Raw genomic sequence first — 27,670 nt, 5'->3', positions numbered from 1 at the left:
AATGGTGCATTTTAAAACAATTTGTTGAATAAAATACAAAATTAGGGGTGACACTTGTATAATGATGGAATAGAGGTTGTGACATATCAATAAACTGTCTCACAGGACACTATTAACATACCAATCCTCTCCTCTCCCATATCTCCTACAGCTTCAAAACAATCAAGTGAGGTCATTATACTTTCAAAAGCTGATTGATATAAATAGATAACTGCTAAAATGTATACTGTATTCTAATAAGGTTCTCAAATATTGGCTTTTGTTCATTTTGATGATTATTTAAAGAACAATCCTTCTAAATTTAAAGGAAATTACTAGGGCAACAAATTGAAGTGTTGGTTGCTATTCTGCTATTGAGAGTTAGAAAACTTCTGGGAGTTTTTACTTCTGGGAGGAGAATATTTCATTTACCATTGCTACCTTAAATTAGACATCCGACATATAGATATACATGTATGTCCCCACTTACTTGCTGTAATCTTTGTAGGGTACTCAGCAGTTCCAAAAGGTAACTTATCCCTTCTGTTTTGTTATGCTGTGCAAGCAGTGTAGATCTCTAACTTTCAATGCCCAAAATAAGATTAAATTTATTCCATGTTATCAGTTATTGAGAGATACCCAAAATTTCTCTCATCAGACCTTTGCTCTCTGTGAGATCTGTTACATACGATTATTTCCTGCTCACAAGGATCCTTAGTATGCCTTAAAGGCTTAGATTTTTTGTTCTTCTTTTTTACTTCTGCTGACCAAAGTAACTTTAGTGGCTTCTCTCATGACAATCAAGAGACTTGCAGAGGTCACTCTGTAACCTGTGAGGTTTTTTTTCCCGAGACCCCAGGAAAAACAACCACCCAGAATTGCATACCTTTGGCATGTAATTAGCACATAAGTAAGAATTTCTGAAAAATAATTGTTCATAACGATAATGGGAATGCTGTTAAAAAAGTTGCATTGGAATGAAAAATAATCACTGAATTCTTTGCATATTTTATTTTTCTTTTTGATTTCCAACTCACACACATCTGGCATATTTTACATCTTTGCAATAAAACATGGTTACAATAGCTTAAGGAATTTATATATCCAAAATATTTCACCATGATCTCAAGATGAAATGAACTTGTCTTCCAGATGTTCAATAGTCTCCCAATTCTAAGCTACAAACTCAAGATATTGCTTACAGACAGGTGATGAATAACTTAATCATTACGTTGATCCCCATGATTTCCGGACCTTATAAATACAAACAACAATGAAGAAGGAAATTCAGGGCTAAACTTACTAATACAAGGTGGATAACAAATAAGTAATCACATCAATAAATAATGATATGTTCCTGGTGCAAAGTGCCAATACAAAGAATCCATTATCTTTTTAAATAAATGACTGCAAGTGAGTGTAAATTCTGAGAAAATTACATTCCTGTTACATGCCTCATAGCCCTACCGACACAATATGTACATCTATGACAATACAGTCACCAAATATACAAAGAAGAAACATGAATTAAAGTGTATATACCCCTGGGTGTGTAATTTGATCAGTACAATGTGCAGAAAATTATTCTGATAGTTATTGTTACAGTATTGTAAAAGATGAAGTGCCTTAGTCTGAGTGGCTTCAGGTGAGATTTTCAGAAGAACTGAAAAGAACAACCTCAGTCACCTCTGAAATGAAGCTAAGGCTGTCAAATCAACTAAGCTCCTCAGATTAAAAATAAGGGGAAAAAAAATCAGTGGGGGCTCTCTTGCCCATGATTTATATGCCAAATGTTAATAATCCAGAAGTATAGCACTTTGTCTGTATTGGGAATTATTAAGCATTACAAAGCATTAAATTGAACTTCCCTCTTTGCTCCCTTTCTGTCTAGTCTTTAAATTTTAAAGGGAGGAAATTAATTTCTATTGTATAAAGTATAAATATGGCAAATGATGGCTTTTTATCCAAATGCTTTGTGAGCAGAACTCCACTTAAGAGGGGTAAACTTTAGATTCAAAAAGTGAAAAATGTGTTGGTGAAAATGTCAGAATTACTGTTTGCTCCCAAATTCAACCCTTTAACACAAGCTGTACCCTTAGGCAGATCTCCAGTCTGATTTGTGTGAATGCACCTGTTCCTTCAAGACATCAGGTTTAAAGTACATGCAAGTTGTAACTCCACAATAAAATTAAGAAACAGTTTTGTTCTTTATACAAGGTTTTACTTTTACAAAAGTATCCCTTTAAAGTTAAGATGTGCATCTGATGTACAAAGTATCAAACATATTTTTTTTAATCTCAGCTTGAAAAGAGGCTGGAGATGGGATGCATGTTAGGTTCAAAGCCTAAACATTGAAATAACTGGACACAAGGTTCCCCAGAATTTTCAAAAGTCTCTTGTGGCGCATCCTACTACCTTTTCTCAATAAACAAAGATATATGAAATAATTACCAAAACATTTCCTAATTCATATAATTTACATGATACAAGCTTGCTTTTCAGCAGCTGGTGTTCAGTTGTGAAAAAACACACAAAGTAAAATGGTTGCTGACTACAATGTACAGCTATTGCTGGGTGTAATGGAATGTACAACGGAGGTCAATGCAGACGTGGTTTTCCACCAGAGACTACACCTTTCTTTGCAGCACTTGTGCTCTCAGCTTTACCTGGGCTTTCAGTTCTTCACTGCACTTCAGTATCTGTTCTGATGTTCATAATGCCACCGGTTAAAATCTATATTAAAAGCTACGATGCTGCCAGAAGCCATGCCAGTAATCAGAGTTCTGAAAAAGATATCAAAGATGCTGATGTTAATTCTCTTTTGCCTCATTGAGCTATGGTTTTTCATAGACAGAAAAAAGCTAAAAGAGCAAGGCACTTTTTGCAACGCTGTCTGAAGTTCTTAAGCTTGGCTGAAAATCAGAAATGTATCTCAAACTTCTGCAATTGGTTCTAAGGCATTTAATAGGCACTACTGCACTCTGATCCAATCTGACTATTTCTTTGTTTTTAAGTTAATGCAGTTTTAGTCATATTTTGCTAGCTGTCTGGCTTACTATTTTCAATGAAATAAGACCTCACCTTAATGTTAAGTGCTTGCATGATGAGATTCAATTATCAGAGTAAGTGTTGAATCAGATAAATGAACAGGAAAACAACTGAATAATTGTTTCTTACACATCCTGTTAATGACTCCATACCATATACTCAAAGTTCATGGAGATGTATTCTTTCTCTAAATTTAGTATTTACATACAAATATGAATGACAAATTCACCTCTGATCATGAGACAGATCCATAGCTCTTATGCCAGCATCACAGCCAGGGTAAATATAGAGCTGCTTGAAGTCACAGGCCTGCCATACTTCCACTACACCATTGTCTCCTCCTGTCACCAGGTTCTGCCCATCACTGCTCAGGAGGATTGCCTTCAGAAGAAAACAAAAAATCCCAAGCACACAGTTAGCTTTTATAGAAATGGATAAATATTTTAAACACTGAATTGACTTAAAAGCATTCCTTATGTTCTGCCCACTTTAAATTTGAAGCAAAATGCTTCCTCTCCTCTTTCTCCCAGTCCAAAAATAAACCCACATATGTTGTATCATCAAATTTTAAAAGCAATTGTGTGGCATCAAACATGACTGATAACAAAAAAGCTCCTTGACCAAATCTGCCAATACTTGAGTTCAGCACATTTCTACATACCAGAATTTGTTCTACAATACTCAGTGCTATCACTACAATCTAAACAGAGCAGCGATATGCATTCCTAATGCTGCTTCAAGTGCTTGTGACAGAGCAGAGCCCTGAAGGCATGAATTCATGTCTTGGCTAATAAATGAAGAATGAGGACTTTCTGAGCATTTTGTTTCAAAGACAAATTTTCCACGGAAATTTAATTCCAAACAAAAATTCTGGGAATATTGTGGGCTCATAAACTATTTTTTCTTATTTATTCTAGAAAAGCTTAAGTGCATTTTGATATTTGGATATGGTGATGAAAGGATATGCGTTTGAATGGCTTAACCAGCAGGCAGCAAATTTATATATATGACTTCCTCTAAACCATACAGCAAATAAATTCAATTTATTTTAATAAAGAAAGACAACACACAAGAAATGTTTGTTTGCATTTAGATTTACCCTGGTTGAATCATTGATCTCCATCTGAGCTAAGAGTTTGCCATTAATGCTGAAATTGCTGAACCGTCCTCTTTCATAGTAGATGATGCAGTGACCTTCACTAGATACTGAAATTAAGCGAGGGTACAGGCAGTTTTCTGTTCCTTCCAGGGCTCTCAGCAAGTCTCCAGTAATTGTGTGTACTAGGCAAGGACCTTCTGTATATGAAAACATAATATATCATAAATTGGCTGTTTATACAAACTATATGGTCTGTGCACAAAAATGATGCATAATACACTTTTATATCACATTAGTGCTGCATAGATATAAGAAGCTGCAATGTTAACTTAAAGAATTTAACAAATACAACAGAAAAGGAAATGCAAGAGCTAGCATGTTAAGAAAATAAATACAATATGCCCAGAAGTATATTATTTACATAGGGTGGTAGGAGTTTTCCTTGATCTGTCTTCTAAAAAACACTTTCCTCTTCCCAAGCATTCAGAAGCTTCACTCTTAGTGATTTTCTCCAAGAACATGAACTTTCTTTAGCCTGCCCATTCACATTAAACAGATGTGGCCCTATCAGTGACTAGTGGGAGCAATTCCCATAGGGCATGTAATCATATTACTGCATATTTCTCCTATAGACAATGGCAGTTCCTGTAGATCCTCTCTCCCAATAAACATTTGTTATGCGTAGATTTTAGTCCTGATTTGTTTCAGCAATGGGAGTCATGTGAAAGCCAAGAGTCACAATGATACTTGGACTATAAGAGATTTCAGATCATACTGTAACTCCATTTGCTCCAGAGAGATTTTAATATGAGATTGTGATGTCTTTTTATTACACTCATGAAAGAAACAAACAGCTATGAAATCTACAATGTAAGACGCAAATCTACATTTTAAGATGCAAAACTAAGTTATTTACATTTCAAGAACAATGAGAAAAGTTTGTTTTGAGAGTGAGATCTGTATTCCTCCTAAGAAAAAGGGTCTCCCCTCTGATAAATGTAATGAGTCACAGGAAATTCTAAATGTTTTCTTTTATGAATCACAGGATAATCCTGGACTGCACATTAATCTCTTCCTTATACAACTGGTTCATGACCCTGAAAGTAAATTCATATTGGCAGACTCAGCCATCTCATGTTAAGTCCTTCTAACTTATTTGAAATTCACACAGCAGCTGGGTTTGCCCAGGTAGAATGAATCAGCATCAGCACATTTATCTGTGAACCCTCTGATACAGGCTTTTATCTGTGTTTGCATAACATCTTATGCAGAGGAACACCAAGTTTGGCTGCATCCATGGGATTTCACTGCAATGGAAATAATTTATTTTCTCAAATAGTTGAGTTTCATCTTTGGAAATACTGAAGTACCAGAATATTACAAAAAGTGATGCCTTCACCTTTAGAAAAATTACCTTGTTAGATTTTTCAAAAGAAAATACCTTCGTAGCTGAATAGTCATGGGCACAAAAAGGCACATCTGATTTAGGATGCCACTGTAAGGACATACAGATTGTTTTTTGGGTTTGTTGGGTAAGAATGTGGAAACATCAACCTGATTAATAAGATTTTCCACAGAGGAACCCTAAATGTGCTGTTTTCCTGCTTCAGTAGGTTCTCAAGTGCTACATGGGTCATCACAGTGCCACAGCCAGTTCCACAGGAGCAGCTGCCCACCAGGAAGCACAGGCTGAGCTCAGACTGGATGGCAGGAAAATGCAATACTGCCATGAGATGCGATCTAAGAAGCTGAAAAGGGACTGAAACTATCAGATCAGAAGAAAAAGCTTTTAAAAAGGCATATCTTGGAAAACTGAAATTTAAAAAAATATTTTATCTCTGCACTTTTATATGTTCTAAAGTTTCAAAAGGAAGAACACGAGAAGACTACTTTAAGAGACAGACTGGGCCTCCATTTCTCTTGATCAATTATAAACATATTCTGAATTTGATTTTGAAATCTTTAGTTCTCTGTAAAAATGTGAGTTACCAAAGCAGCAAATAGGTAATGGATCAGTAGATAACTGAGTAAAGATTCAATCTCTATTAAGAAGAGGCAATTTGAAAAAAGATAGTTGGAAAGGGTGGACTATTATGGCAGCCAGAGTGTATGAAGCTGTCTTAAAGGGTAAGAAATAGCAGTGTATCAAGAAAAAAGATTTAGCTCCAGCATCACTGTACATTCTTTTCACAAATGTCTTGACTTTGCCTATGACTGTTATGTAGTGTGCCATTACAAGAGTTAATGACCCATTAGGGTTTCCTGTTAAAAATGGTTTTACTCAAAAGTTTCACACTCAGCTTTAAAAATAAATGTTGAGCTCCAAGACAATATAAAAAGCAATAACCCAGGAGCTCAGCTGTGAGCAAAACCTGGCAGAGCAAGCATCACATTCTTCTTACCCTCAGAAGCAGCAAACTCAAAAATGAGTACAAAGATATCCATGGGGATGACTAAAACAGGCATCACTATAGAAAGAGATAACAAGTCATTGGATGTGGATGCAAGAGTAGAGTGGAAATGAGATTGGAAAACATATGAGGAAAAAGAAAAAATGAGGGTGATACAAAGAAAGAAAATAAGAATGGAAATGAAATAAGAATGGAAATGAGTTGATGAAACACAAAAGAAACTAAGAGAAAAGGGGGAGAGGAGGGAGAGTCAAATAGGAAAGGAAAAGAGAAAAAGACATGCAGTCTGACAAGTTAAGAAGCTGAAGGAAAGAGGGCAGTGGGGGAAGAAAAGTGGACATGGAATTAAGGAGAAGTACGAGAAGGTGGGCAGAAGCAGTGAAATGGAATAAAATAAGGAGAAACAGTAAGGAAGGATGAAGCAAACATTCATTGAGGCTGGTGCTTTATTTGCGTTGATTACCAGTTATACAGGATATTGCTGCAGGCTTGGAAAAGTATTTTGAACACTTATGTTAGCAATTGTTGGGTGCTCCGGATTCCATAGACAAATAACAAGGAGAACCTGCAACTTCTCATTTTTTAGAAAACATCACAAAAAACCCTACTGGACAGAATGCTGCACCCAGTTCCAAAGCAAACTGATCCTGCTTCCTTGGAAAGTGAGGTCAGTCCTACAAATTAAGATCTCAATTAAGATCAAGGTGGAGAATTTTGAGCTGGCCCTCCCTGAAATACATGTCTGTATCAACAGATTTCTTCAAAATCACCAGATGTCATTAGAATTATTGTATACATTTTTACAAAATACACTTCCAGATTTGGGCAGAATAGCTGCATAAACTGATGGTTGGAAGGAATGATCAATTTAATTTGTGTCTAAACTTGTGAGTGCAGATAGTAAATAACAATATTCAGAGAAAAGCGCTACAGATTCTCCCAGAATTGCAACGTCTTAGTAATAATTAAAGCGTATGTGTACTGAAAGAAGTCTGAGAAATACCACTAAGAGTCTAAAAATGTTAAGACTTAAATCATAAAAATGTTTCTGACCTTTAGCACCACTGATAACAAGTCCCAGCTCTGCACAGACCGACACACAGACAACTTCATGGTCATGACCAGTTAGAACAGCGCGAGGAGCTGGATAATCACCTGTTACAAAAAAATTAGTAAGTGAGAATAAAAAGAAAAAGAAAACAAGGGAATGCCAAATCAGACATGTTTTATCAACAAAACAACTTTGCTGTAATTTGCTTGAAATTATTAAGCATGACAGAGTGCAGTGTGATTAAATATCTCTTACTTAGGATACCGAGCAAAATATATTCAGATATCATAAAGCTTCAAAACTGCAACTTACCAATGCATTAATGAATTAATTAAAAGAACACAAAGTGTGCTGCTATTGAAAGCAGCTGTAATGTAAAGGCCTGCTACTGAACATATATGTCTCCAGACTTAAGCTATGAACCTAAAGAACTTAGGATGTTCCTTTAATAATGATCCTAATTTGTTTCGTGAAACTGTGGGTAGGAAAAGGAGAGAAGAACAACACTGTACTAGAAAAAACTACTGCTGCATAGGTAATATTGATTCAGAGACACATGGAATGGTCACAAATTAAAATATGCCTAAAGATAGTTATTGTTACACATAATTATATATTTATTTATTTATAGATATTATAAATATATATTCAGGACTGAAATATATTTTATTTTGGTTTTGAACAAGTGGGCATTTATAGAGTATTTACATGACAAACAGGAACATTTCTATTCTTTCTAATAAGAACAGATGCTGATAACCTAATTGGTTAGTATTTGATATTGCTGTGTCAGGCTAAGAAAGGAAATTGGCAAAAAAAGAATTAGCAACTTGCTAGATAACACAGAGTTCACATCATTATACTTGCATTGTATACAAATGAAATACAGGAAACTGGGATACTCAAAAGGACCGGAGCTCTGCAAGTGTAGTTCACATACTAAAAGAAATTACCTAGGGAAGTAAAGATAAATTACTGTAACATTAATTCTGTATAAAGTAATAAAATGGTTAATCCACACTTTTCTCACAAGAATTGGAAGCAAAAATCTCATTAATACCAGTCACCTTTAATACCAGTGTTGGACTGGAAGTCTTACCTGGTTTTGCTGGGATGAGTGGTACAGTTCGTAAAGATAACTATATTAAAACAGCCTCCATTTACTTTTTTCACCATAGTTTTCATAATTGTACAATGTTTTGATTTAAACCAGTTTTATATGCAACTGACTATGGACAGCATGGATGGCACAGAAGGTGGGTCAATAAGAAATCTTTATTTTTTTTTCTGTAAAGAGGTATGTACTATGAGCTACATATAAGGATTTTGGAAACCAGGGTTTGGAAAATCAGTTTGGAAATCAGCTTTCAGTTAGGAAACAATTCAGTTTTGGACCCAATAGTACAGAGTGTGCCAATCTAACAGGTTATTCCAATGTACAGACACATTAAAAATTTTTTAACCTCTACTGCAAACAGCTACCTCAATAAGTCCTAGTTTCCCAAAATTTAATCTATATTGCAAGAAAATAATCTTTTTAGTCTGGAAACTGAAGATGTGAACTGAAAACTGAGATTTACTGCTAGGGAAGGATGAATGTCAGAAATAACAGAAAGATTATTTGTGTAACTCATCAAAGACATTTTGATTTTTATGATTTCCCTATCAACATTGCTTTGAGCACTCCATCTCCTTTCAAGGGTTTCTTTTCTCCAAGTGCATAACATAAAAACAAACAAACAAAAAAAGGGGGGCAATTAATTAAGTTCAAAATTCTCCACTTTTTTTTCCTTCTGTATGTCCTCCTGGAAAAAAGAGGATTATGCTCAATGGCCATCATGGCTCAAGCTATGATTATAGAGGTGTCATCAGATGCATCAAACTGGATGACTGAAATTATTAAATGGCTAAAATTTTTGAAGGAAAAGAAATAATGCAATCTTCAAAAGGATATTTTCCTCAGTGTTTCCTAGGAAAGTTCTATAATATCAAGGAACTGTAAAAATCCAGAATAGACTAAAAAAGCATATTTCATTGACTCCTTGATTTATAAAGGAAAATGCTTATAGGAAACAACTTCCCTGAAACATAGATCTATGAGTCTTATTTTGTCCTGTTTTTCAGTAAATACAAATTAATAATGGAATAACAATATTAGGAGTAACTGTCCAGCAGTAATTGAAAATGGGATTTTTTTTCCCTTCAGGCTCAAAGAAAAAATTATTCACTGATACTTTCTACAGAAAAAGCTGTGGCATGAACCCCAGTCATATTACATTTTATTGCAAAGGAAAGAAGCTGTGAACTCCAGGAATCATTCAAAATCTAGGAAAATATTCTGTCACTGTCACATCACCACTGATAGATGCAGCCAGAGGTCAAAGGCTGCAGCTCTAAGGGAATTGCAGGTGAAAATATCCTACCTAAGAACTGAGATACCATCACTGTAAAATCCCTGTGATTTCCCCAAAGGTGCACCTTTGAACTGAATTACTAGAGGGCAGAAGGAAAAAAAAATGTGCTGTATTTCCAAACAAGTAAGTTTTTCTAGAAAGTCTAAAATAACATGCATATTTCCTTCTTGCTGAAAAATATAATGCTTAATATTATTGTAAGGTTCTTTGGGAACAGATGGTGCTCCTGCATAACAAAGAAAAAAAGAAGAGGGAAAGAAAGACAAAAGACTGTTACTTTTTCTCTCATATTGTCCTTTTCCAAGAATTGTGTACAGATTTCTATGGGGACACATCTAGGAGGCTTCTGTATAAAGAAACATGAGAGCACATGGCAAATTTTAGCTTCCATTTCATCTCTCACTTTGACAAAAGCAAGTACAAGGCTATACCTGAATTACTAGCTGAAACAGAATTTACTTTGTTATTTGCTTTACTGCCAGGACTTTTCAGGGGTGCTGATCAGAAAACAAAATTTTAGAATATACAATGGCTTTCATGGATGTAAAAATGTATGAGCCTTCTCAAATTTTTACTGTCAGAAAAAAACATCTTAGAGTTTAATTAAAAGATAATACTACAACCAATAAATATGAATATCTCAAAACAGAAAACGGTCAATAACAGTGCCCACAACATGAGAGAGCAATGAGTGTAAAAGAAAGACTGCTGACAGGAAAATATTAGTATATTCAAAATATTCCCAGCTCTGGGAAGGAGAGCTGGTTTATTTGCTGAGGAGTATTGTATAAAGCTACAAACAGTTCACCCAGGTGAGAGGGCTTTCAGGTACCTTGCACTAATCCAGAAGGTAAAATACAGTGGAGCACAGGAGATTATGGATTTGTAGCATCTCTTATCTCTTTCACTAAATTGCTTTGGAATCTTGGGCAAGTTGTAGAACCACCCTGCACTGTATAATTCCCATGAAGCATGCTGTGTAGCATGGACACTGACATGTGTTGATAAAATACTAGAGATAACTGCATTATCTCAGGTAGATTATTGGCTCTTTCCCCTTTACATAGCAGCCTTAGAAGAGAGATGCCTTTGGCAACCAGAGCAGAGATGGTACCAGTAAAAATATGAACCAATTTTCAAAGAGCTTCTGCTCTGGCAGTGCTAAGATACTCAAAATTTTGTTATTTCAAAAATTAATACTAAACTCTATAAACTTACAAGTACCATAATAACTCCTTAAACAAACAAAGCAGATAGCACATGTGTCCATGTGCCAGTGCAGGGCCTTCAGCCAGCCACCCAGTCCTCTTGGTGCAGACCCCACTAGTGACTATTTTTAAACTGCTGCCATTTCAGGGCTAAGCTAGGGTGTATTAAAATGTGATAGTGAAAGGGATATGATAAAATAATAAAAGGGATATAAAACAACAAGTGAAAGTTCTGAGCTCAGAATAACTACTTTTCAAGACACAAACCTGCAGAACTCTTAATGTTTGCAACTTCAAATTGTTTCAAAATTATGTTATGTAAAAGGAACACATAAAGATATACTTCTTGACTGTGGTGGTTTGACAGGAAATGTGTTTTCTGGGATGCTGTGATCAGGCCAATTGGTGCTCAGATTTTAATACTGGCACCTAATGTGGCCATTGGGACATTGGGTCCACCTCTGAGAACACGGGGTTAAAGCAGGGCTCTCCCCTGGGAGGCTCTCTTGGGTTCTGGTCAGTGAAAGGTTCAGAGCTCCCCTGCCCGGCTGCGGGCTGGGCGGGGCAGGGGCAGCCATGGGGCCGGGTGAGGTAGGCCCAGGGGCAGCCATGGGGCCGGGTGAGGTAGGCCCAGGGGCAGCCATGGGGCCGGGTGAGGTAGGCCCAGGGGCAGCCATGCGGCCGGGTGAGGTAGGCCCAGGGGCAGCCATGGGGCCGGGTGAGGTAGGCCCAGGGGCAGCCATGGGGCCGGGTGAGGTAGGCCGGGCCCTGGACAGAAGGGAGGGGAAGGCCCCTGCAGGATGGAAGGGTGGAGGAGGAGCACTGAGAGGCATCGGGCAGCCACCCCCCCCAGGAGAGACAGAGAGAGAGCCTGTGCCTGTGCTTGTGCCACCTTGAAATTTAATAGTGGCTGGCCAAGAAGGAGAAGGGGGGGGGTGGTGAGAAGGGGCAGCCGTGGGAGTTCTGGACAGACAGAGCCTCAGATTTTTAACCTTTTTCTTGGATGATGGAAACCTTACAAATGCTAATCCTCCTGGAGCTGAATGAGAAGAGAGGTAGAGATGAGATAAGAGGAAATGGGCCACGAGAGAAATAGAGAAGAACTCAGGTGGAAGAGCTGGTGGAGTAGCTTATGCTGGACTCCTTTTGTGTAGCCATGGACAGAGCCATGTTCCTTGTGATACAGAGGGGGAGGCAATGCCCCAGGACCAAAAGGGTTCAGTGTGGGTACCCCTCAGCCCCAGGGGGTGAAAAATATGGGGGGGGACAGATGTCCCAAAGTTGAGACTGTGCCTTTTTGGAGTGGGGCAAAGCATCCTTAAAAGTCGACCCTAGAAGCAGCTCTGGTCCGCGTTCAGTGGTGAGAGCGCTGGACATGACAGGAAGAGGTCACCATTGGCACAAGAAGGACTCCTCCTCTTGATGAACTGAGGATTGAGTATTCTGAAGGGTGGTGCCGGACCGAGATGCCAGACCAATGATTTGGGGGATGTATTGTATTTGGAATTTGGTGGGGAGGAGGAGGAGATGTATTTGTGAAGTTTTCATTTTCCTTGTGTTTCTTTTTTTTTTCCTCCCTTTCCCTTGTAGTTTAGTTAATAATTTTTTTTTCCTAAGTGGGAGCCTGCTTTGCTTATTCCTGGTCACATCTCACAGCAGAAACCAGGGAGAGGGTATTCTCATGGGGGCACTGGCATTGTGCCACTGTTAAACCATGACAATGACAGACACAGAAAAATGTATATTGACTTGACAAAGATATTTTATGATAAAGTTTACCTTTCAGATATATACTGAACACACTCACTGGGACAGGATGAATTCTTAACACCTGTGATGATTATGTTATAAGGCTAAACAAGCCCATCTTATGGCTGATAGAGCATTTTTCAACGGTCAGTGCAGTTGCTGTTAGAAAAAGTGGGGTTAACTCCCACACCTCTTGTGACCATCCTCTTGGAAGCTACAATAGGTAATGAGAAATGTCAAGTCCCAAGATCAATGAAATTTCAGGCTCTAGGGAAAAAACAGGAATAGCATTGATCCTTTTAAAGAACACCAGTCAGAGGGTGAATGTAATATATTGCATGGAGAGGCTCAAGAGGATAAGCGGCCCGGTCCAACATACTTACCTGACAAAAAAATTCAATCAGCCTTTAGCACAAGCTGCCTACCCTTCCTTTCTTTCATGCCAGAGTCTGATTCCAATTAAAGTGTGCAAATTAATTTTTATCACTTCCAAATTACTTTCTGAATTTGTGTCTGTTTCAGATGAAAGCATCTGTCCCTCACTTTTCTGCAATTCTATCATCCACTTTGGTATATCTGTTCAAAGACTCTGAGATACTTCTCATTTTCAAAGTCTCTTGTTTGAAAGAGACATTCAATAAAGTAATCATAAAATATAAAAATATACAGTTGCCATGTGAGAAAAAAATTTGTATACAAATTAGCACTCAGCTAAAACAAATCCCTGTATATCATAAGAGAAGAAAAATCAAAACACAAATTATCAAACTCCATCACAATAATTTTTCTATTCAGTCTCTGAGAACTGCAAAGATTTACATTTCCCATATCACTTCAAACTAATAAAGTAAGCAAACAATGTCCTTTGCATGTGCCATGTCTTACTAAGAGAAAACAGATACCTTTCATTGCTCTTGCAACTGCAGCAGATTTATACAATCTGCTCATCAACTTAATAAGGTACAGATTCAGATTAGCTATTTCAGATGGGCAATTTTGGCTCAGAAAGTAGATATCTGACCCTGGCAAGAGGACTAAGCTTCATTCGGTTCAGTGTTTTTCCAGTAGGTGGTATTTAAGTAAGCAGGAATAAAGAAAGAAAGGGAAGTTCAAACATACATAAACCCTGCATTCAGCTGCCCTTCAGCCTACAGGAAATCATGCCACATCTCTTACTTTCCAGGAGCATTCCCAAACATCAGCCTCTGGTCTAGTCTTAACAGGACCTCCAACATCACCACTGTTGGAGCTTAGCAATGGCATGCCACGAGACCAATGTTGAACTAGAGAAAGTACAAACGGGGACAAGATTTGCCCTGCGTGCTGCTGTTGAAGGTATGTAGCACATCACTCCTGATCTCTTGATTTATTTCTGTATCCAATCATCATGACATGTAACATGCATTAATTTAAGCATAGAAAAGAATTTTGCTTTCTACCAAATCTAGAGGTTCTCAGGGCCCCATCCTATGACAACTTATAGCTGATAGTCAGCACATGCCTGTGAACATGGGAATGAGGGCTTTAATTCCCCCAGTCTCTAGAGGTTAAGAATGTAGCCTCCTACTTCCTGGACAAGCACTCTAACCTGGAGATTTCCTTCAAGTGTTTTCAGAAAGCTACTGTATGGAAAGCATTGCATTTAAAACCTGGTAAAACTTCACTCTTCTCAGAGTGATTGTGAGAGGTGGCAAGAAATTGTACCAAGTGCAAATTAAACCAGAAACTAATTTGACACTTACTGTAGAATAAAAAAGATAACTTGATAAGTGTATTGATTGGAAAAATTATTTTAAAATTATAAAATGAAGTTTACCATGCTCTCATAGGCAAACTTTCAACTACTGAGCTAGATCAATCACTTGCATCTTTTCTCAATTCTCCTCTTTTAACAAGAGCTGGTTCTGTATTTCCCACAGACCCAATTGAAGTGACCCACTGAACATACATTATTCAGCAGAAGGTTCTACAGAAGTCTGACAGGTTATGTTGACATACTTGTTGTTTAGTAAAGATTACATCTACCTCATGGATTCTGTAATAGGAATTTTAGCCGAATCTGTAAGAAATTTGATCTGACAATCTTTAGCCTGAGAGTATTTCACAATAAATTGTGATTTGTATGTTTTTGAGTGAAATAGTATCTATATTTTTCTATACAAATGTCAAACCACACAAACTGTTTAGGACTGTAGGTTGGCTTTTTCTCCCCTTTAAGATTTTCTGAAAAAACAAAACATCCATTGGTAACTGGATGTATTGTACCTAAAATTGAAAATTAACTGTCTTTCAGCTTAGATAATTATAAAGTCAAACATCTAACCCAGGTAATTACTATACCTGACATTTTTCGTTGAGTTCTCCACCTTTTTATATCCTCTGGTATAAAGCACCTTATCTGTATCTCCAGATGACAGCTTTTAAAAAAACCAATATACCTTCTTTTCCCTCTGAAAATATCATCTACATCTTTCTGGAAATTAATTCTAAAGATGTTAATTAATTGGATTTGATCTACATTGATCATATCATTTTCATTTTTCCTACAAGGAAACCTTCTAACAGCTCTACTATATACTACTAATCTACTATAGAAGAGTAGATTAGGAAGTATTTCTTTATTACTTTGGTGGCTTTTACTATGTAAAACTTCAAACATATTTTCATAAGGATTGTTGAGAATGCTTCACTCTTGGAAATTAGTTTAAAGGGAATCAGTCATATGACAGTCATCATGTCTGCTCATGGTAGCAAGCAGAAACTACTAGTCATTACTTCAGCAGAAACATTTAGTAATTTCAGAAGTTTTTAAAGGTCATTTTTTTAAAGGCCCTTTGTTTTTGTGATCTATCCCCATTATTGTATGTTCATGAAAAGTCAAAGTATCTGTTAATAATGGTATGTTTTCAACACATGTAGTTCTGGTTATAGTACAGTACTAGTGTATAATTAGCATGTCCATGGTAGCTTCAATCCAATGAATAGAGATAGAAATAATAGAAATGCCATCACTCTTCCTCAGCATGAGTCTTCAACATGTCTTCAACATGAATATTAAAAAATCTTATCAATATATTTCAAAGCTACCACAGTGGTCTTGGGTACTTAATCTCCCTGAGTTCTGTTACCTGTGCCTGTAAGATTTCATTTGACTGGACGTAGCTATCTGCAGCACAGTCTCCTATTAATCTGACCATAAGGCCATTTCTTCAGCAAAACAGTGCCTTATCCACTCAGAGGCAGAGAGCAAGTCATACAAGTAATTTTTGTTTTCATTTATTTCCGTCAGCCAGGTCATATCCTTCCTTTCATAAAATTCAAGACCTTCAAAGCAGACAATTCCAAAGTTATACAGCTAAGATATTAAATCTGAGACTCAAAAAGTACCACTTTTGAGCATTCAGATATGTAAGTGATGACAGAATAATACCAGAACTAAAATAATTCTAACTGGAAAAGAATTGAAGCAGTTTGTATCAGCCAGAAAGGAGATGCTAATTGCAAGGCTGTCCAAGCCCTTTACAATAAAGGGAGGTAAGGGGAAAGTCTTACATTTTTTTTCTTTAATGAGAGTACAAAGCTCTTCTTATTTTTCTCTTGTCATAGAAATGACTAATACTTTATATGAATCACACAGGCATTCAAAGAAGAAAAATGGCATCTACCTAAACAAACTGCTAAGATGTGAAAATCCTTGTCAGACTGAATTTATCCATATTGGAGAATTACATACTAAAAAAGTCATGGAATATAGACAAAAATTACAGAAATTTGTTATTGGAACACAATTTTCTTCTTTCCCCTCTATTTTCTCTGTTATAAAAGCAAATAAAAACTCATGAGAAAGCAAGGCTTTTATGTCTCCCTTTTACCCTGCTTACAGACAAAAGGAAAAAAAAATCAAAATTCAATAAAAAGTTTCTTGCTGCAAAATTAACAAAATATTTACTTTGAAACACATAAAACTCTTTTCTACCAGCCATTCAGTTGAAGAAATACTTTCACTTAGATGTCTGTAACTGACAGTGCTGCCTACAGTCGGTATTGAATCAGAGATCAGAACTGATAGTGACAGATTCTCACATTTTTATCCAAAAACAAAACCCTTCTGTTGAAAATTATCACTAGAAATCAGAAGCTTCTTTAAGTGAAGTGGATTTAATGTTGTATAAAACAGTTCTAGTATATGGATAAAAGCTGCTCTTTAGCTGCAGCCATATCTCTGGCTTGGGTGATGGGATCTTTAAATTCATGGTGCAATTTGTGTCCTTTTGCATAAATTAATATTATTATTGTGTCCCACTGACTCTGCAAAGCACTGATAGTTAGTCCCATGAAATGTAATGAAATGTAAACTTTTCCTGACATTTTATCTTCTATTTTTATTCAGTCAGATTGCTCCCCCAAACTATAGAAAGACCTTTCTCAAGAGAGTCTCATTTAATTCCATGGCATGTGAGACATTCTTTTTTTGAAAAAGCAAGCAGCTGATATAGCATGCTGTAGCACAAAAGGAGTAAGTTAAAATGCCAAAAAATATTTCCAGGGAAAGAGAAGTCAAAATATAGTGATATATGTCCTGTCACTTAAAGGCCACAACCATCTTGTTCTGGTTTATGATGACATGATGCTATAAGTGATAAAGGCAATTACAAACTTAGGAACTATACTCCCATCCTATTATCTCTTAACATGTAGAGAGCGTTTAAACATTTTTTGGCAAGCAATCAATGCACTGCTTAGCATGTGGTGCTCTTCTTATACGAACTTTCAACCTGTAAGCAAAGTTACTGATTTTTGGTAATAACTTCTGAAGCTGAAAGAAGGAATGTTAAAACAAAGAGGTGTGACAGAAGACCTCTGGGAGAGGTGTTATTTAAAGGACACTTACTGCTGTTTGGATTGTCACCTATGATATGATGCCGGCCGCTCCAGTACCAAAGCAGCAATGTAGCATCGCGAGACCCAGACACGATGTAGCAATCGCCCCCGATGTAGGACTCCGACCTGGCCAGGCAAGTCACGACATCCCAGTGGCCAAATACAATCTGAGTTAATTTTCCTGGTGGGAATTCAAAGTCATACAAATTCAGTTATCTAAGGTACTAGCAGCATTTAGAAATCATTAACTATATAATTAATATTCAGTTCAAATGCAACTTTTGTTTCATGTCCCATAATTAAAGTTCACTGAATGCTGCAAGAAGATTAAAAAAAATCACAAAGATTAAACTTTTTTTTCCACTTTTCTTTTCAGTCTTGTTGAAAGCTGTCCTCTGTGGCAATCCATAGTCTAACCCTTATCTCTAAAAATCAAGGCAGCGCTGTAGTCACTGAATATTAAGTGGAGTTATAGCTCCATCAGTATTTAAGCAATGGCATTAGAACAGTATTTATGAATTTCATGAGTGATATGCATAAGACTGTACATGAACTCTTCCATAATTGTGCTACATTATCACGTTAAAAATGTGTATTTGTTCTATGTTAATGTCAAACTAAGGTTTACTATGATTATCACCTCCTCCTTTCTATTATTACAATTAGTTTTTAGCAATATACTTAGTGACATTAGGCAAAGTAATCAGACAAAGGAACAAAATATTGGTTCCTGTAGCAGGATATTCAACCTAATTCCTTACTACATGAAATAAGTAGAGCTAGAAATAATAGATCCATAAAAATATTGTAACAAAAATTTGGTTGATTCTTTTGACATGATAAATTTCCTGAAGATAATTATGGTACTGTATTCCATTTCCTTTTACATCCCCTATCTTCCATTTAAAAAAAAACTTAACGTTATCATGCTGAAACAGTAATGAAGGGTTTTACAAACTGCCCTTTACCATTTATTGACATGTAAGCACAAGTATTAGATATGGTTCTATTAAGACAATAGTCTTTGTCCACTTTGTGACCCAGGAAGAACCAGAGAGCTGTATTTGAGGTCACCTGTTTCTGTGGAATAAACTCGAAAGCTCTTGTCCCAGAAACCACAGATAAGAATGTAGCGATTATCTGCCGTGACCACGAAGCAATGTGCGTTGATCTGGATGCTCTGATCCACAAGGTCTGTGATCTGACGTTTGTTCACACCAGAGTTATTGGCTGTAACGAAATGCAAAACACATTTTACATGTAAGCCATTCCAGCACCTTCCTGTCATCCATTTACAGGAGAAAATGAATACATTTAACTTTCAATGAACTGTGAATTTGTTGTTGAGTAAGCATTTTGAATATGAACATTTAGAGCTGTCTATATGGGTGTCAGAAATACAAAATTATTGTGAGATTTCTAGCTCGCCTTTGAATAAGAGATAAGATTTTACAGAAGATGACAATTTCTTATAAGTTGCCTGATGCACTGCATAATATGTGGTAATAATTTTAGTGCTCTGCTGAAGTAGTCTCTCAAAACAATCTGAACCAAGGGAAAGTGGCAATATGAAATCAATACTAACAATACTGCAGAGAGCCAGTTCTTACTGGTTGGTATCTCTTTCACAAAAAACAGCTTGTATTGTGTGGCCTTGACAACCCCACACCTTCAGATGCTTAACCAGATTAACGACATAAAGATTCAACCGATGAATGAGGGGAGACCTTATTGTGGTCTTCATCATCCTCACAAGGGGAAGTGGAGGAGCAGGTACTGATTTCTACTCTTGTGATCAGGGACAGAACTCAAGGAAAAGGTGTGAAGCTCAGTAAGGGGATGTTTGCACTGGATATCAGGAAAATGTTTTTTATCCAGAGGGTGGCTGGGCCCTAGAACTGGCTCTTCAGGGAAGTGGTCACAGAACCAGCCTGAGAGAGTTCAAGAAAAGTTTGGACAATGCTTTTAGGACATGGTGTGACTCTTGTGTGAGGTCCTGCACAGAGCCAGGCGTTGGACTTGATGCTCCTGATGGGTTCCTTCCAACTCAGCTTATTTTATGATTCCATGACTCTATCAAACCTAATGTGATTTTCCAGTACAGGAAAAGTAAGTGTTGTCATCTGGTTCTCTAGCAGGGACCCAGGCCAAGGACAGTACTTTAAAAAGAGGTAATGACACTTAGAAATTCCCCCAGACTGAGGGAAAAGGAATGGTTCACGCAGAATCCCACCAACCCAACTGCCAAATGGAGCTGGTTAGAAGGATACTAGTGACTGGGAACCCACAGCTAATGTGCTCTGTCCTCCCTGTGACACAGCAGACAAGATATGGCAACACCATAAAAGTGTGCTCCATCTCAGTATTAACTTTCTGAAAGTTGAATATATAATCTAAGTTAATTTTATCCATCCAGTCCCACTGGAGAAGACAACATTTTTTCTCATGACAAGTCATCTCACACTGGAGTAGCTGTCTAAGTGCTAGACAATTCCAGAGGAGTTTGTCTTTCTACAGTAGATATGGAGGGAATCTTGACAACTAACTTCAGTTACCCAAAGCCAGGGAGGTAAAAATCACTCTGAGAAATATGTTTCTCGTAACATAGGAACACAACCTAATGCAGACAATAATCTGATTTTTCCCTATTTTTTGCTATTCTACTTCATGTGCTCACAACTACATGAATAAGAGATTCAGCCAAAAAAACCCCACTCCATTCTATTTTAAAATTGCTCATGGAAGTTAATATCATGATTGCATACATTCTAAGAACACATATTTAAATTACCAGACCCTCTATGTCCATTAGCTGAAAGATGATGAATAGCAAATTACTCAAATTTCCAGAACAGATGGACACAAAAGTTGTGCCTTAGCTTGTGAGAGAAAAACTAAAGAGGAAGCCACTGTCATTATATGAGATCAAATGAAGCACACAGAAGAAAAAGCTAACTCTCTTGAGGTACTTCTATATAAATCTTTTTAACATGAATATTGTGAATATTGACACAGAAAAAATGGAACTTTATATCTGGCTATGTTTAAATTAATTTTTTTTCTCAACAATGCTACAATGCTACAATTCTTGTCCCTAAGAACCTTTCCTATCCCCAATTTCTGTTTCAAATTTCTGAACTCTCTCCCCTCTACAAATCAAATAAGTTCAATAATGAAAATTTATGATCATTAGGACGTCCTGCAATCCAACAATTTTAGCAGATTCTATTTCTCAAATAATTCACTTTCTCAAAAAAATCTGGATTTTAAAAAATACTATCAATTAAAAAGCCAGACTTTTCATTATTAAATTAGTATTGTTGACTAAATCCAAATCATAAAGTGAATGAAAATAAATGGATCTGCATCTGCACTGATAAACATAGTGCTGGCTGTAAAAAAATATATGCTATCTCCACAGGACCCTCAAGTTTTATTTTACTAATGTGACCTGATAAGAGAACAAAATTATTGATATGGGTCGACAATTAACTGACTTAATTGGTTGTTTCTTAAATACCAGTTGCTGGTGATGTTAATAACAAATAGCATTCATGTAATTCATTCAACATCAACAGCTAATGCTTTTTAATTCTTCAGGACTGACAAGAATAAATACTTTCCTATTTTCTCTGTTAAATGAAGCATAATATACAAATATAGATTAATCAATAATTCCTGAAATTGCCAATTTCAAATATATTGCTACATTTTCATCTTGACATACCAATCAATGGATCCATTTCAATTGGAAGATGATGGGCTTGATCCAAAGAGTATCCTGGGGCTCCCCGAAGGCCTACACATGAAAGGAAGAATAAAGCACATAGAAACATTTTGACATGATTTTTCTAGGTTTAAAAGTCCATTATTGGATTATTATATATTTTTAGAAAGTAGGTTTTTACTATTTGCTTTATTAATGTCTTAAGATTTCTTTCTCTGTGCTTCACAAATATGCATTTGTTAATTCTTTCTTTATGTAAAAGTAACTATAAATGTAGAAGCATCAACTTCATCACAACTTTTGCAGCCACACACATTCATTAAATAACTCATTTAAAATAGTATAAGAGATTTTTATTTTTACTTTTGAGCAGAGATCTGAGCACAGAAAATAAAGTTAATTAGATTAAACATTTTTATGAGCTTCTTGCATATGGAGGCCTGTACATGACAGAAACTTGGACCTTTTCATGGATTTATCTAAAAGTTTTAGATGTAAAAGTGTAGGGTACAGTAAATGTGCCACAATATTCCTGTTCATTCTATTCTAAGCAGTCCTTAAGATGTTCAAATGTGCATCAGGGGCTGCAAATTTAGTTTTATCTTGTCATGCACAGATAGCATTGCTTTGGCTCTTCTGAGCACCTTCCCTGGTATTTAAATCAAATAGTCATTACTGAAAACACCTTTTTTGTCACGAACTGCTACCTTGCACAAGAATACCCTCTATAACAGGACATACAGATTTCTGAAGAATAAAGTCCATTTTCTACTACTGCAATAGACAACTGGAAGAGGTAAAAGAAAAGCTCTTCCGTTTTCAGAAAGACATAGCTCTGAGAAATTCCTCCCTTCTTTCTGTCTCTTCTTTCAAAGCCCAAGCAGTTTGGGACAGATATTTACTGGTATTAACTAAGATTCCTCCACTTCTATTATGAGATGTCTCTGTAAATGCCTCCTGATGTTTGTTAATTCCAAAGCTCTACATACATTTTACAACAAGTGGTCTGTGCATACATTTCTGTAGATAAACTTATTCTTTATATTAGAGTAATGCTTTATTAAAATAATATTATGGCAATAGTAGGAAATTGATACCCTGTCCTGGATTAGCCTCCTGCAAAATAAGCAACATTGTCAAGCAGGATGTAAAAGTTAAGAAAATCATTACAATCAGGTTTGATTCTCTAAGCAGTTTTATTTTCCTCTCTTTCTATTATAATATATTTAGAAAGTATTCCTTTTTTTTTTTTTTTAGTTTAGATCAGAGGTTTACAAATGGTGTGAAATTGAATTTAGGGTTAGTTCATGCCTTGAATTCTGAATTTTTGCAACATGACATGTTTTACAAGAGTATAGAGGAAAACTTAAAAACCTTACCGTCATATGCATCATGAAGACCAACAAAGCTTCAGCTAAACTAAACTAAAGGACTTCAAATGACAGTTTTTAAGGAAGCACTTGAACTCTAGCATACTGCAATATTAATGAGATTAATTCCTTCACAATGAAGTACAGGTAGGAATTTTGGGTTCTCTTGACTCAAAAATCTGGTTGAGAAAGGGCTACTCCAGAACCAAATAAACTTCCTCAAATAGAGGAGACATGAATGGTGATGGGTATAGAGTATTTGGACAGAATCCCTGAAAAGTCAAAGGAAAATAATTAGGAATTAGCCAATCAATGTTAGTCAAAGGTGTGTTAAAACAACACAGGACAGTTTCTGCACCTCCAAATAATTCCTGACACTGGAATCTTCCATTGAGGACATTGTCACTAAATACTTTTAAAAAATGCTGGGGTTTTTTTCCCCTCTAGATTTTTACCTTTTGTTTAAAAGAAAAGGGAAAAAATTTTGTTACACGTAATGTAGTTGCACCTGATGGTGTATTATAAATGTTCCCAGATATTGCAGCACAAGGGCTATCACTGCAGGAAACTACCTGAGAAAATGAAACCTGCTTGTTCCCTCATGTACCTCATGGCACCACCACCTATTTAGCAATGCTTGGAACAGCCTTAGCACCTGCATGTCCAGGTGACATGGACAGTCCTAATGACAATATGGAGAGGTGAGCAGATGGGCTGGAAGGGAATTTTGGGATGACCCTGTTGGATGGGCTTTTGTGAGGGAATGAGGGAACTTCTCCTCAGAATAGTTCAGTGTCCAGCTGCTTAGACTTGCTTAGGGTCCCAGATAATCCAACAGCGACCCAGGGGAAGGCTTATGACAAGATCCTGAAATCTCTCTCAAGCAGCAGATAGGGATATACACTCTCTAGCATGTCAGTATGTATTCCTGAAACCTGGGACATATTAATATTTGCTGTGTTGAGAGGAACAGCAGTCTCCTGAAAAGCATTGTATCAAAAACTGATCCTGAAGTAACCACAAATTGATTGGCTGCCATGGTGATGTGCTGCTGTTAAGGAGAGTGTTTCTAGGAATGACACCAGAGAAAACAGAAGCTGTGATTATTTGACACAAACCAGAAGAAACAGTAAATCTTGGTGCACAGGCAGGTGAGTGAGCAAAATTGCACTCAAAATTAAAGCTGCATTGTTAAGGTCTCCAAATTTGAATGAAGCGTGCCTGCGAGGACCCACCTACTGTGTTGTGCCACCGATTGACTGCAAACAGCCTGCTGCAAGTGACTGTCACCACGGCAGGGATGGTCAGGTGGGGCAGCGTGTTGGCTGCCACGTGTGTGACAGGGGAATTGGATGGGAACTTCAGCACCATGATGACATCCTGCTGCATCTGATCTTTAAACATGAGGGGGCTCTGTGGAAGGAAACACTGTTGAGTAGAAAGGAGAAGAGAGCAGAAGAAAACAGAAGGGATAACACAATTAGTGAGGAGGTCTGAGGGAAAACGAGGTTAAAAAAGAGCAGGTAAGCATGTGCACATACAGGGAAAACAACACTACCTGTGCATCTACTCTAGTAATGGAGGAGAGCAAGATCACAAGCTATTATTGGAACATTACACGAGGATAAATAGAGAATAGGTATGGTAAGGGTTATCATTATAGGGTACAAAATGACCATTAGCATTAATTAGCATACAGTAAAATGTAAAATTATTCAGTAGTTAATATTCATAGAGATATGTCTTAATGAGTTAATCAATTAACACATAAATATTAATTCTCTAAACTACAACAGTTGAAAAATAAATTTTAATAGTGAATCAAAAACGCACAGATATTTTTCTTAATGAATTCCTCATATGAAATACCACATTTCCAAACACAATTTAATTCTAAGTAAAGCATATGCTTATTAAAGAGTCTGTAACCTAATAAGGTTATAATAACCTAAGCCTGTTCCATAATTCTGCAAATGACACAACTGTTTGTACATGGGCAAGGATAGCTATTGAGTACTGGTTTTAAGGAGTTTTTTCCCAGCCACTGTTATAATAAAATGAACTATTTCTAAAAGGTCAAATATTCCTTTCTGCTTATCACCTTGAATTATTAAAAATATATTATCCGTATCTTAAGAATGTAGAATAAATATTATCTAACTTTGACTTGCACACATTTAAAATAATACAACAACCACTTTCAGATCAATTTCCACTTTCACAGTGTACAGCTACATAGAGAGATTTCCTAATAGATAGATAAAATGATTGAAACTACTGCATGTATTACTGTTGATTTGCAAAGCTTAAAAAAACCTAGCTCTAAGGATTTCATCAAAGGCACTCGGGGCACAGAAATCTGTCTTGCTCAGTCTGGCTATTTCATATGATTCTTTGTAAGAAGGATAGAGAAGAATGTGATGGAAATGAATTTTGGAGTTTGAATTAAAACTCAAAATATACATTTCATTCTCCTGGGGGAATGGGTGGGAGGATTCCAGCACGATTTGAACTCCAATACTTCATTTTTGTCAAGCAGACATTGTTCATAAATCAGCCCCTAACCATGCATCCTTTAAAACAACACAACAAACTCACTCTAAGGAAAGCCTGCAGACATTCCCACCACTTGCAGAAACAAGAATGCAAATATGTATTTATCAAGTTCATATTTTTTAAGATGGGGCCTTCTTATATCATATTAGTAAGGAAAATCCAGGATTGTCTGAAGCTAAAGCCAGTCACACCTTCACCTTGCTCTGCTAGATCCCTGTGATTTGTTGCTACCCAAAGCAAGTATGGCTGCATGGGCAATGGGGGGCATCAAAAGTGTTGCTTAAATGAGTACTTTATGACCTACAAGGGACCCTAAGGTTCAAAGGGAATGCATTCCCAGCCAGCAGTCATGTCTCACCAGGTGCATGGCAGAGCTCCGAGGTGGATGGGGCTCAATGAGCAACTGCGATGGCGTCTGTCCAAAGTTCTGTATCTGCGCCTCCATGGCCTGCGGGCAGAGGAGAGGGACTGTCAGGAGCAATATGCATCAAGGAGAGAGGTCAACACACTGTGTGACAATGCAGGCATATCCCAAGTCAGCCATGAAAAAAGTCCAGAAAATTCACCCGGTGCTCTCCTCCCAGGCTGCAGACTCATCCAAGTGTTAGTATTTTGTAGACAAGCTTTGCTTCTCCTTTCAAGCATGCTTCAGTTAACCAACTAACCATTCTCATCTCCAGTAACTGGCGTTATATGTGAAAATGTTAACCTGTGAGGACATGCAGTTCAGGTCTTGAGAGAGCTTTTGGGGTTTTTGCACTAAAAAGAACATATATACCTTAATAAAGTCCTTTGTAAGGAGGAAAGTATGAGGATCTCTAATAAAATAAGCCTCTGGAATCTTAAATGGGGGGAAAGAAAAGAAAACTGAGAAATAAATTTTATGTATTAAATATAATAATAAAAAAGTAGTATTTCAACAACATTAGTAGATGAAAACAAAAAAAAAAAGCCAGAAATTAACCTTATCAGGCACAGTAAGACAATTTATAGAAATTTTTCCAATTTGCATACATTCACTGAATATTTATTTTATCCTTAATTTTATTGCATTTTTTCATGGGCTTTCAGGCTTCACGGGTTAGAAATTAAAACTTTGCAATTTAAACACATTCTTTAGGACAAGTCTAATTTCAGAATAAATCTTGACTAATTTATAGGTAATAGAATACAGAACATGTACTGAAATACTTCTGCTACTCAAAGAGTTCATTCAAACAAAACTATATCTAAGATAAGTTCTTAAAAACTTTGACAAAAGATTGTTACTGGTAGAAACAATACTGTTAGAGAATACTCCTTATTTTTCAGACACGTATTATTTTATTTGACCTTGTAAAATTGAGACTAAAGCATTCATAGAAAACTAAACTGTCAGATTTTGAAATGCACAGTGCATTATCTACCTATATATATACTGTAACCTGAACTACTGACCCTTAATATTTTTCTTGTGATCTTTATGAATTTTTCATTGGCTACAGAGAATTAACATGAAAACCCACCAAAACCATTGTATCTTGGTAAATTTTGTTATTTCCTTTAGACATAAAACAGTGAGAAGCACCATAAATACTTCAGGATACAGAGGAATCCTTTTAATGTACATATTTTGTCATTCCTACAAGCCAACCTGTGCTTTCCTCCACTTCACAACATAAATGTAAAAACAGATGTCAGAGAGAGATTTCCTAGCAGGTCACTGATGTCCACCACTCTTAATGCCCTGGACTGACAGGTATATAATGGAATACCACAAACAAATGTTTGCTGAAAAAGAAACTTAATGCAAGGTCCAGTCAAGCAGCTGAAGGACTTTGGATTGTAGCCCCAGCATATTTGATGCTGTAATTATATCGGTACAGGTGATTTCTTGTTTGTTGACTAATTCAGAGTGAACTTCAGCCTCCAAGGCACAGACTGTTTCTTGGGAACTTGTCAGCATCTCAGGTTTTATTAACATCATTTAATGGTGAATTAATTCAAAATCACAGATGACTTTCATACAAAACCAACACATTTGTGTGGGCATATGTGTATACGTGTGTATATGTCCATAGAGCAGCTATCCATATGTACCATACAAGCTGTACCTCTTTACACAATGTGTAAATACCTTCATTAATGCAGACATTTTTTACACGGGAATACAAAATTCATTTCAAGTCACATAAAAA

The 27,670-nt window shown here is 36.6% G+C and overlaps 1 protein-coding gene across 7 annotated transcripts in view; it reads right to left on the bottom strand.

Annotated features, from left to right (window-relative positions):
• Positions 1-971: 971 nt before the first annotated feature.
• NBEA (neurobeachin) overlaps positions 972-27,670 on the bottom strand; it is a 459,554-nt gene continuing 432,855 nt past the window's right edge. For all 7 annotated transcript variants that reach the window (XM_071448498.1, XM_071448499.1, XM_071448503.1 and 4 more), the window contains 9 exons: positions 25,852-25,941; positions 24,173-24,365; positions 21,568-21,639; positions 18,915-19,070; positions 17,851-18,021; positions 7,591-7,692; positions 4,127-4,323; positions 3,257-3,408; positions 972-2,762 (listed from right to left, as the gene is read on the bottom strand). In XM_071448498.1, coding sequence (XP_071304599.1) covers positions 2,672-2,762; positions 3,257-3,408; positions 4,127-4,323; positions 7,591-7,692; positions 17,851-18,021; positions 18,915-19,070; positions 21,568-21,639; positions 24,173-24,365; positions 25,852-25,941 — 1,224 coding nt within the window. In that variant the 3' untranslated portion in view covers positions 972-2,671. The remainder of the gene's footprint in view (positions 2,763-3,256; positions 3,409-4,126; positions 4,324-7,590; positions 7,693-17,850; positions 18,022-18,914; positions 19,071-21,567; positions 21,640-24,172; positions 24,366-25,851; positions 25,942-27,670) is intronic.

The sequence above is a fragment of the Agelaius tricolor genome, unplaced genomic scaffold, assembly GCF_023055355.1.
Source record: "Agelaius tricolor isolate 1412-34295 unplaced genomic scaffold, bAgeTri1.0.p SCAF_26, whole genome shotgun sequence".
Taxonomy (NCBI): Eukaryota; Metazoa; Chordata; class Aves; order Passeriformes; family Icteridae; genus Agelaius; species Agelaius tricolor.
Note: the sequence above shows the minus strand (reverse complement) of the source record. Positions and strands in the feature narration are given on the sequence as shown.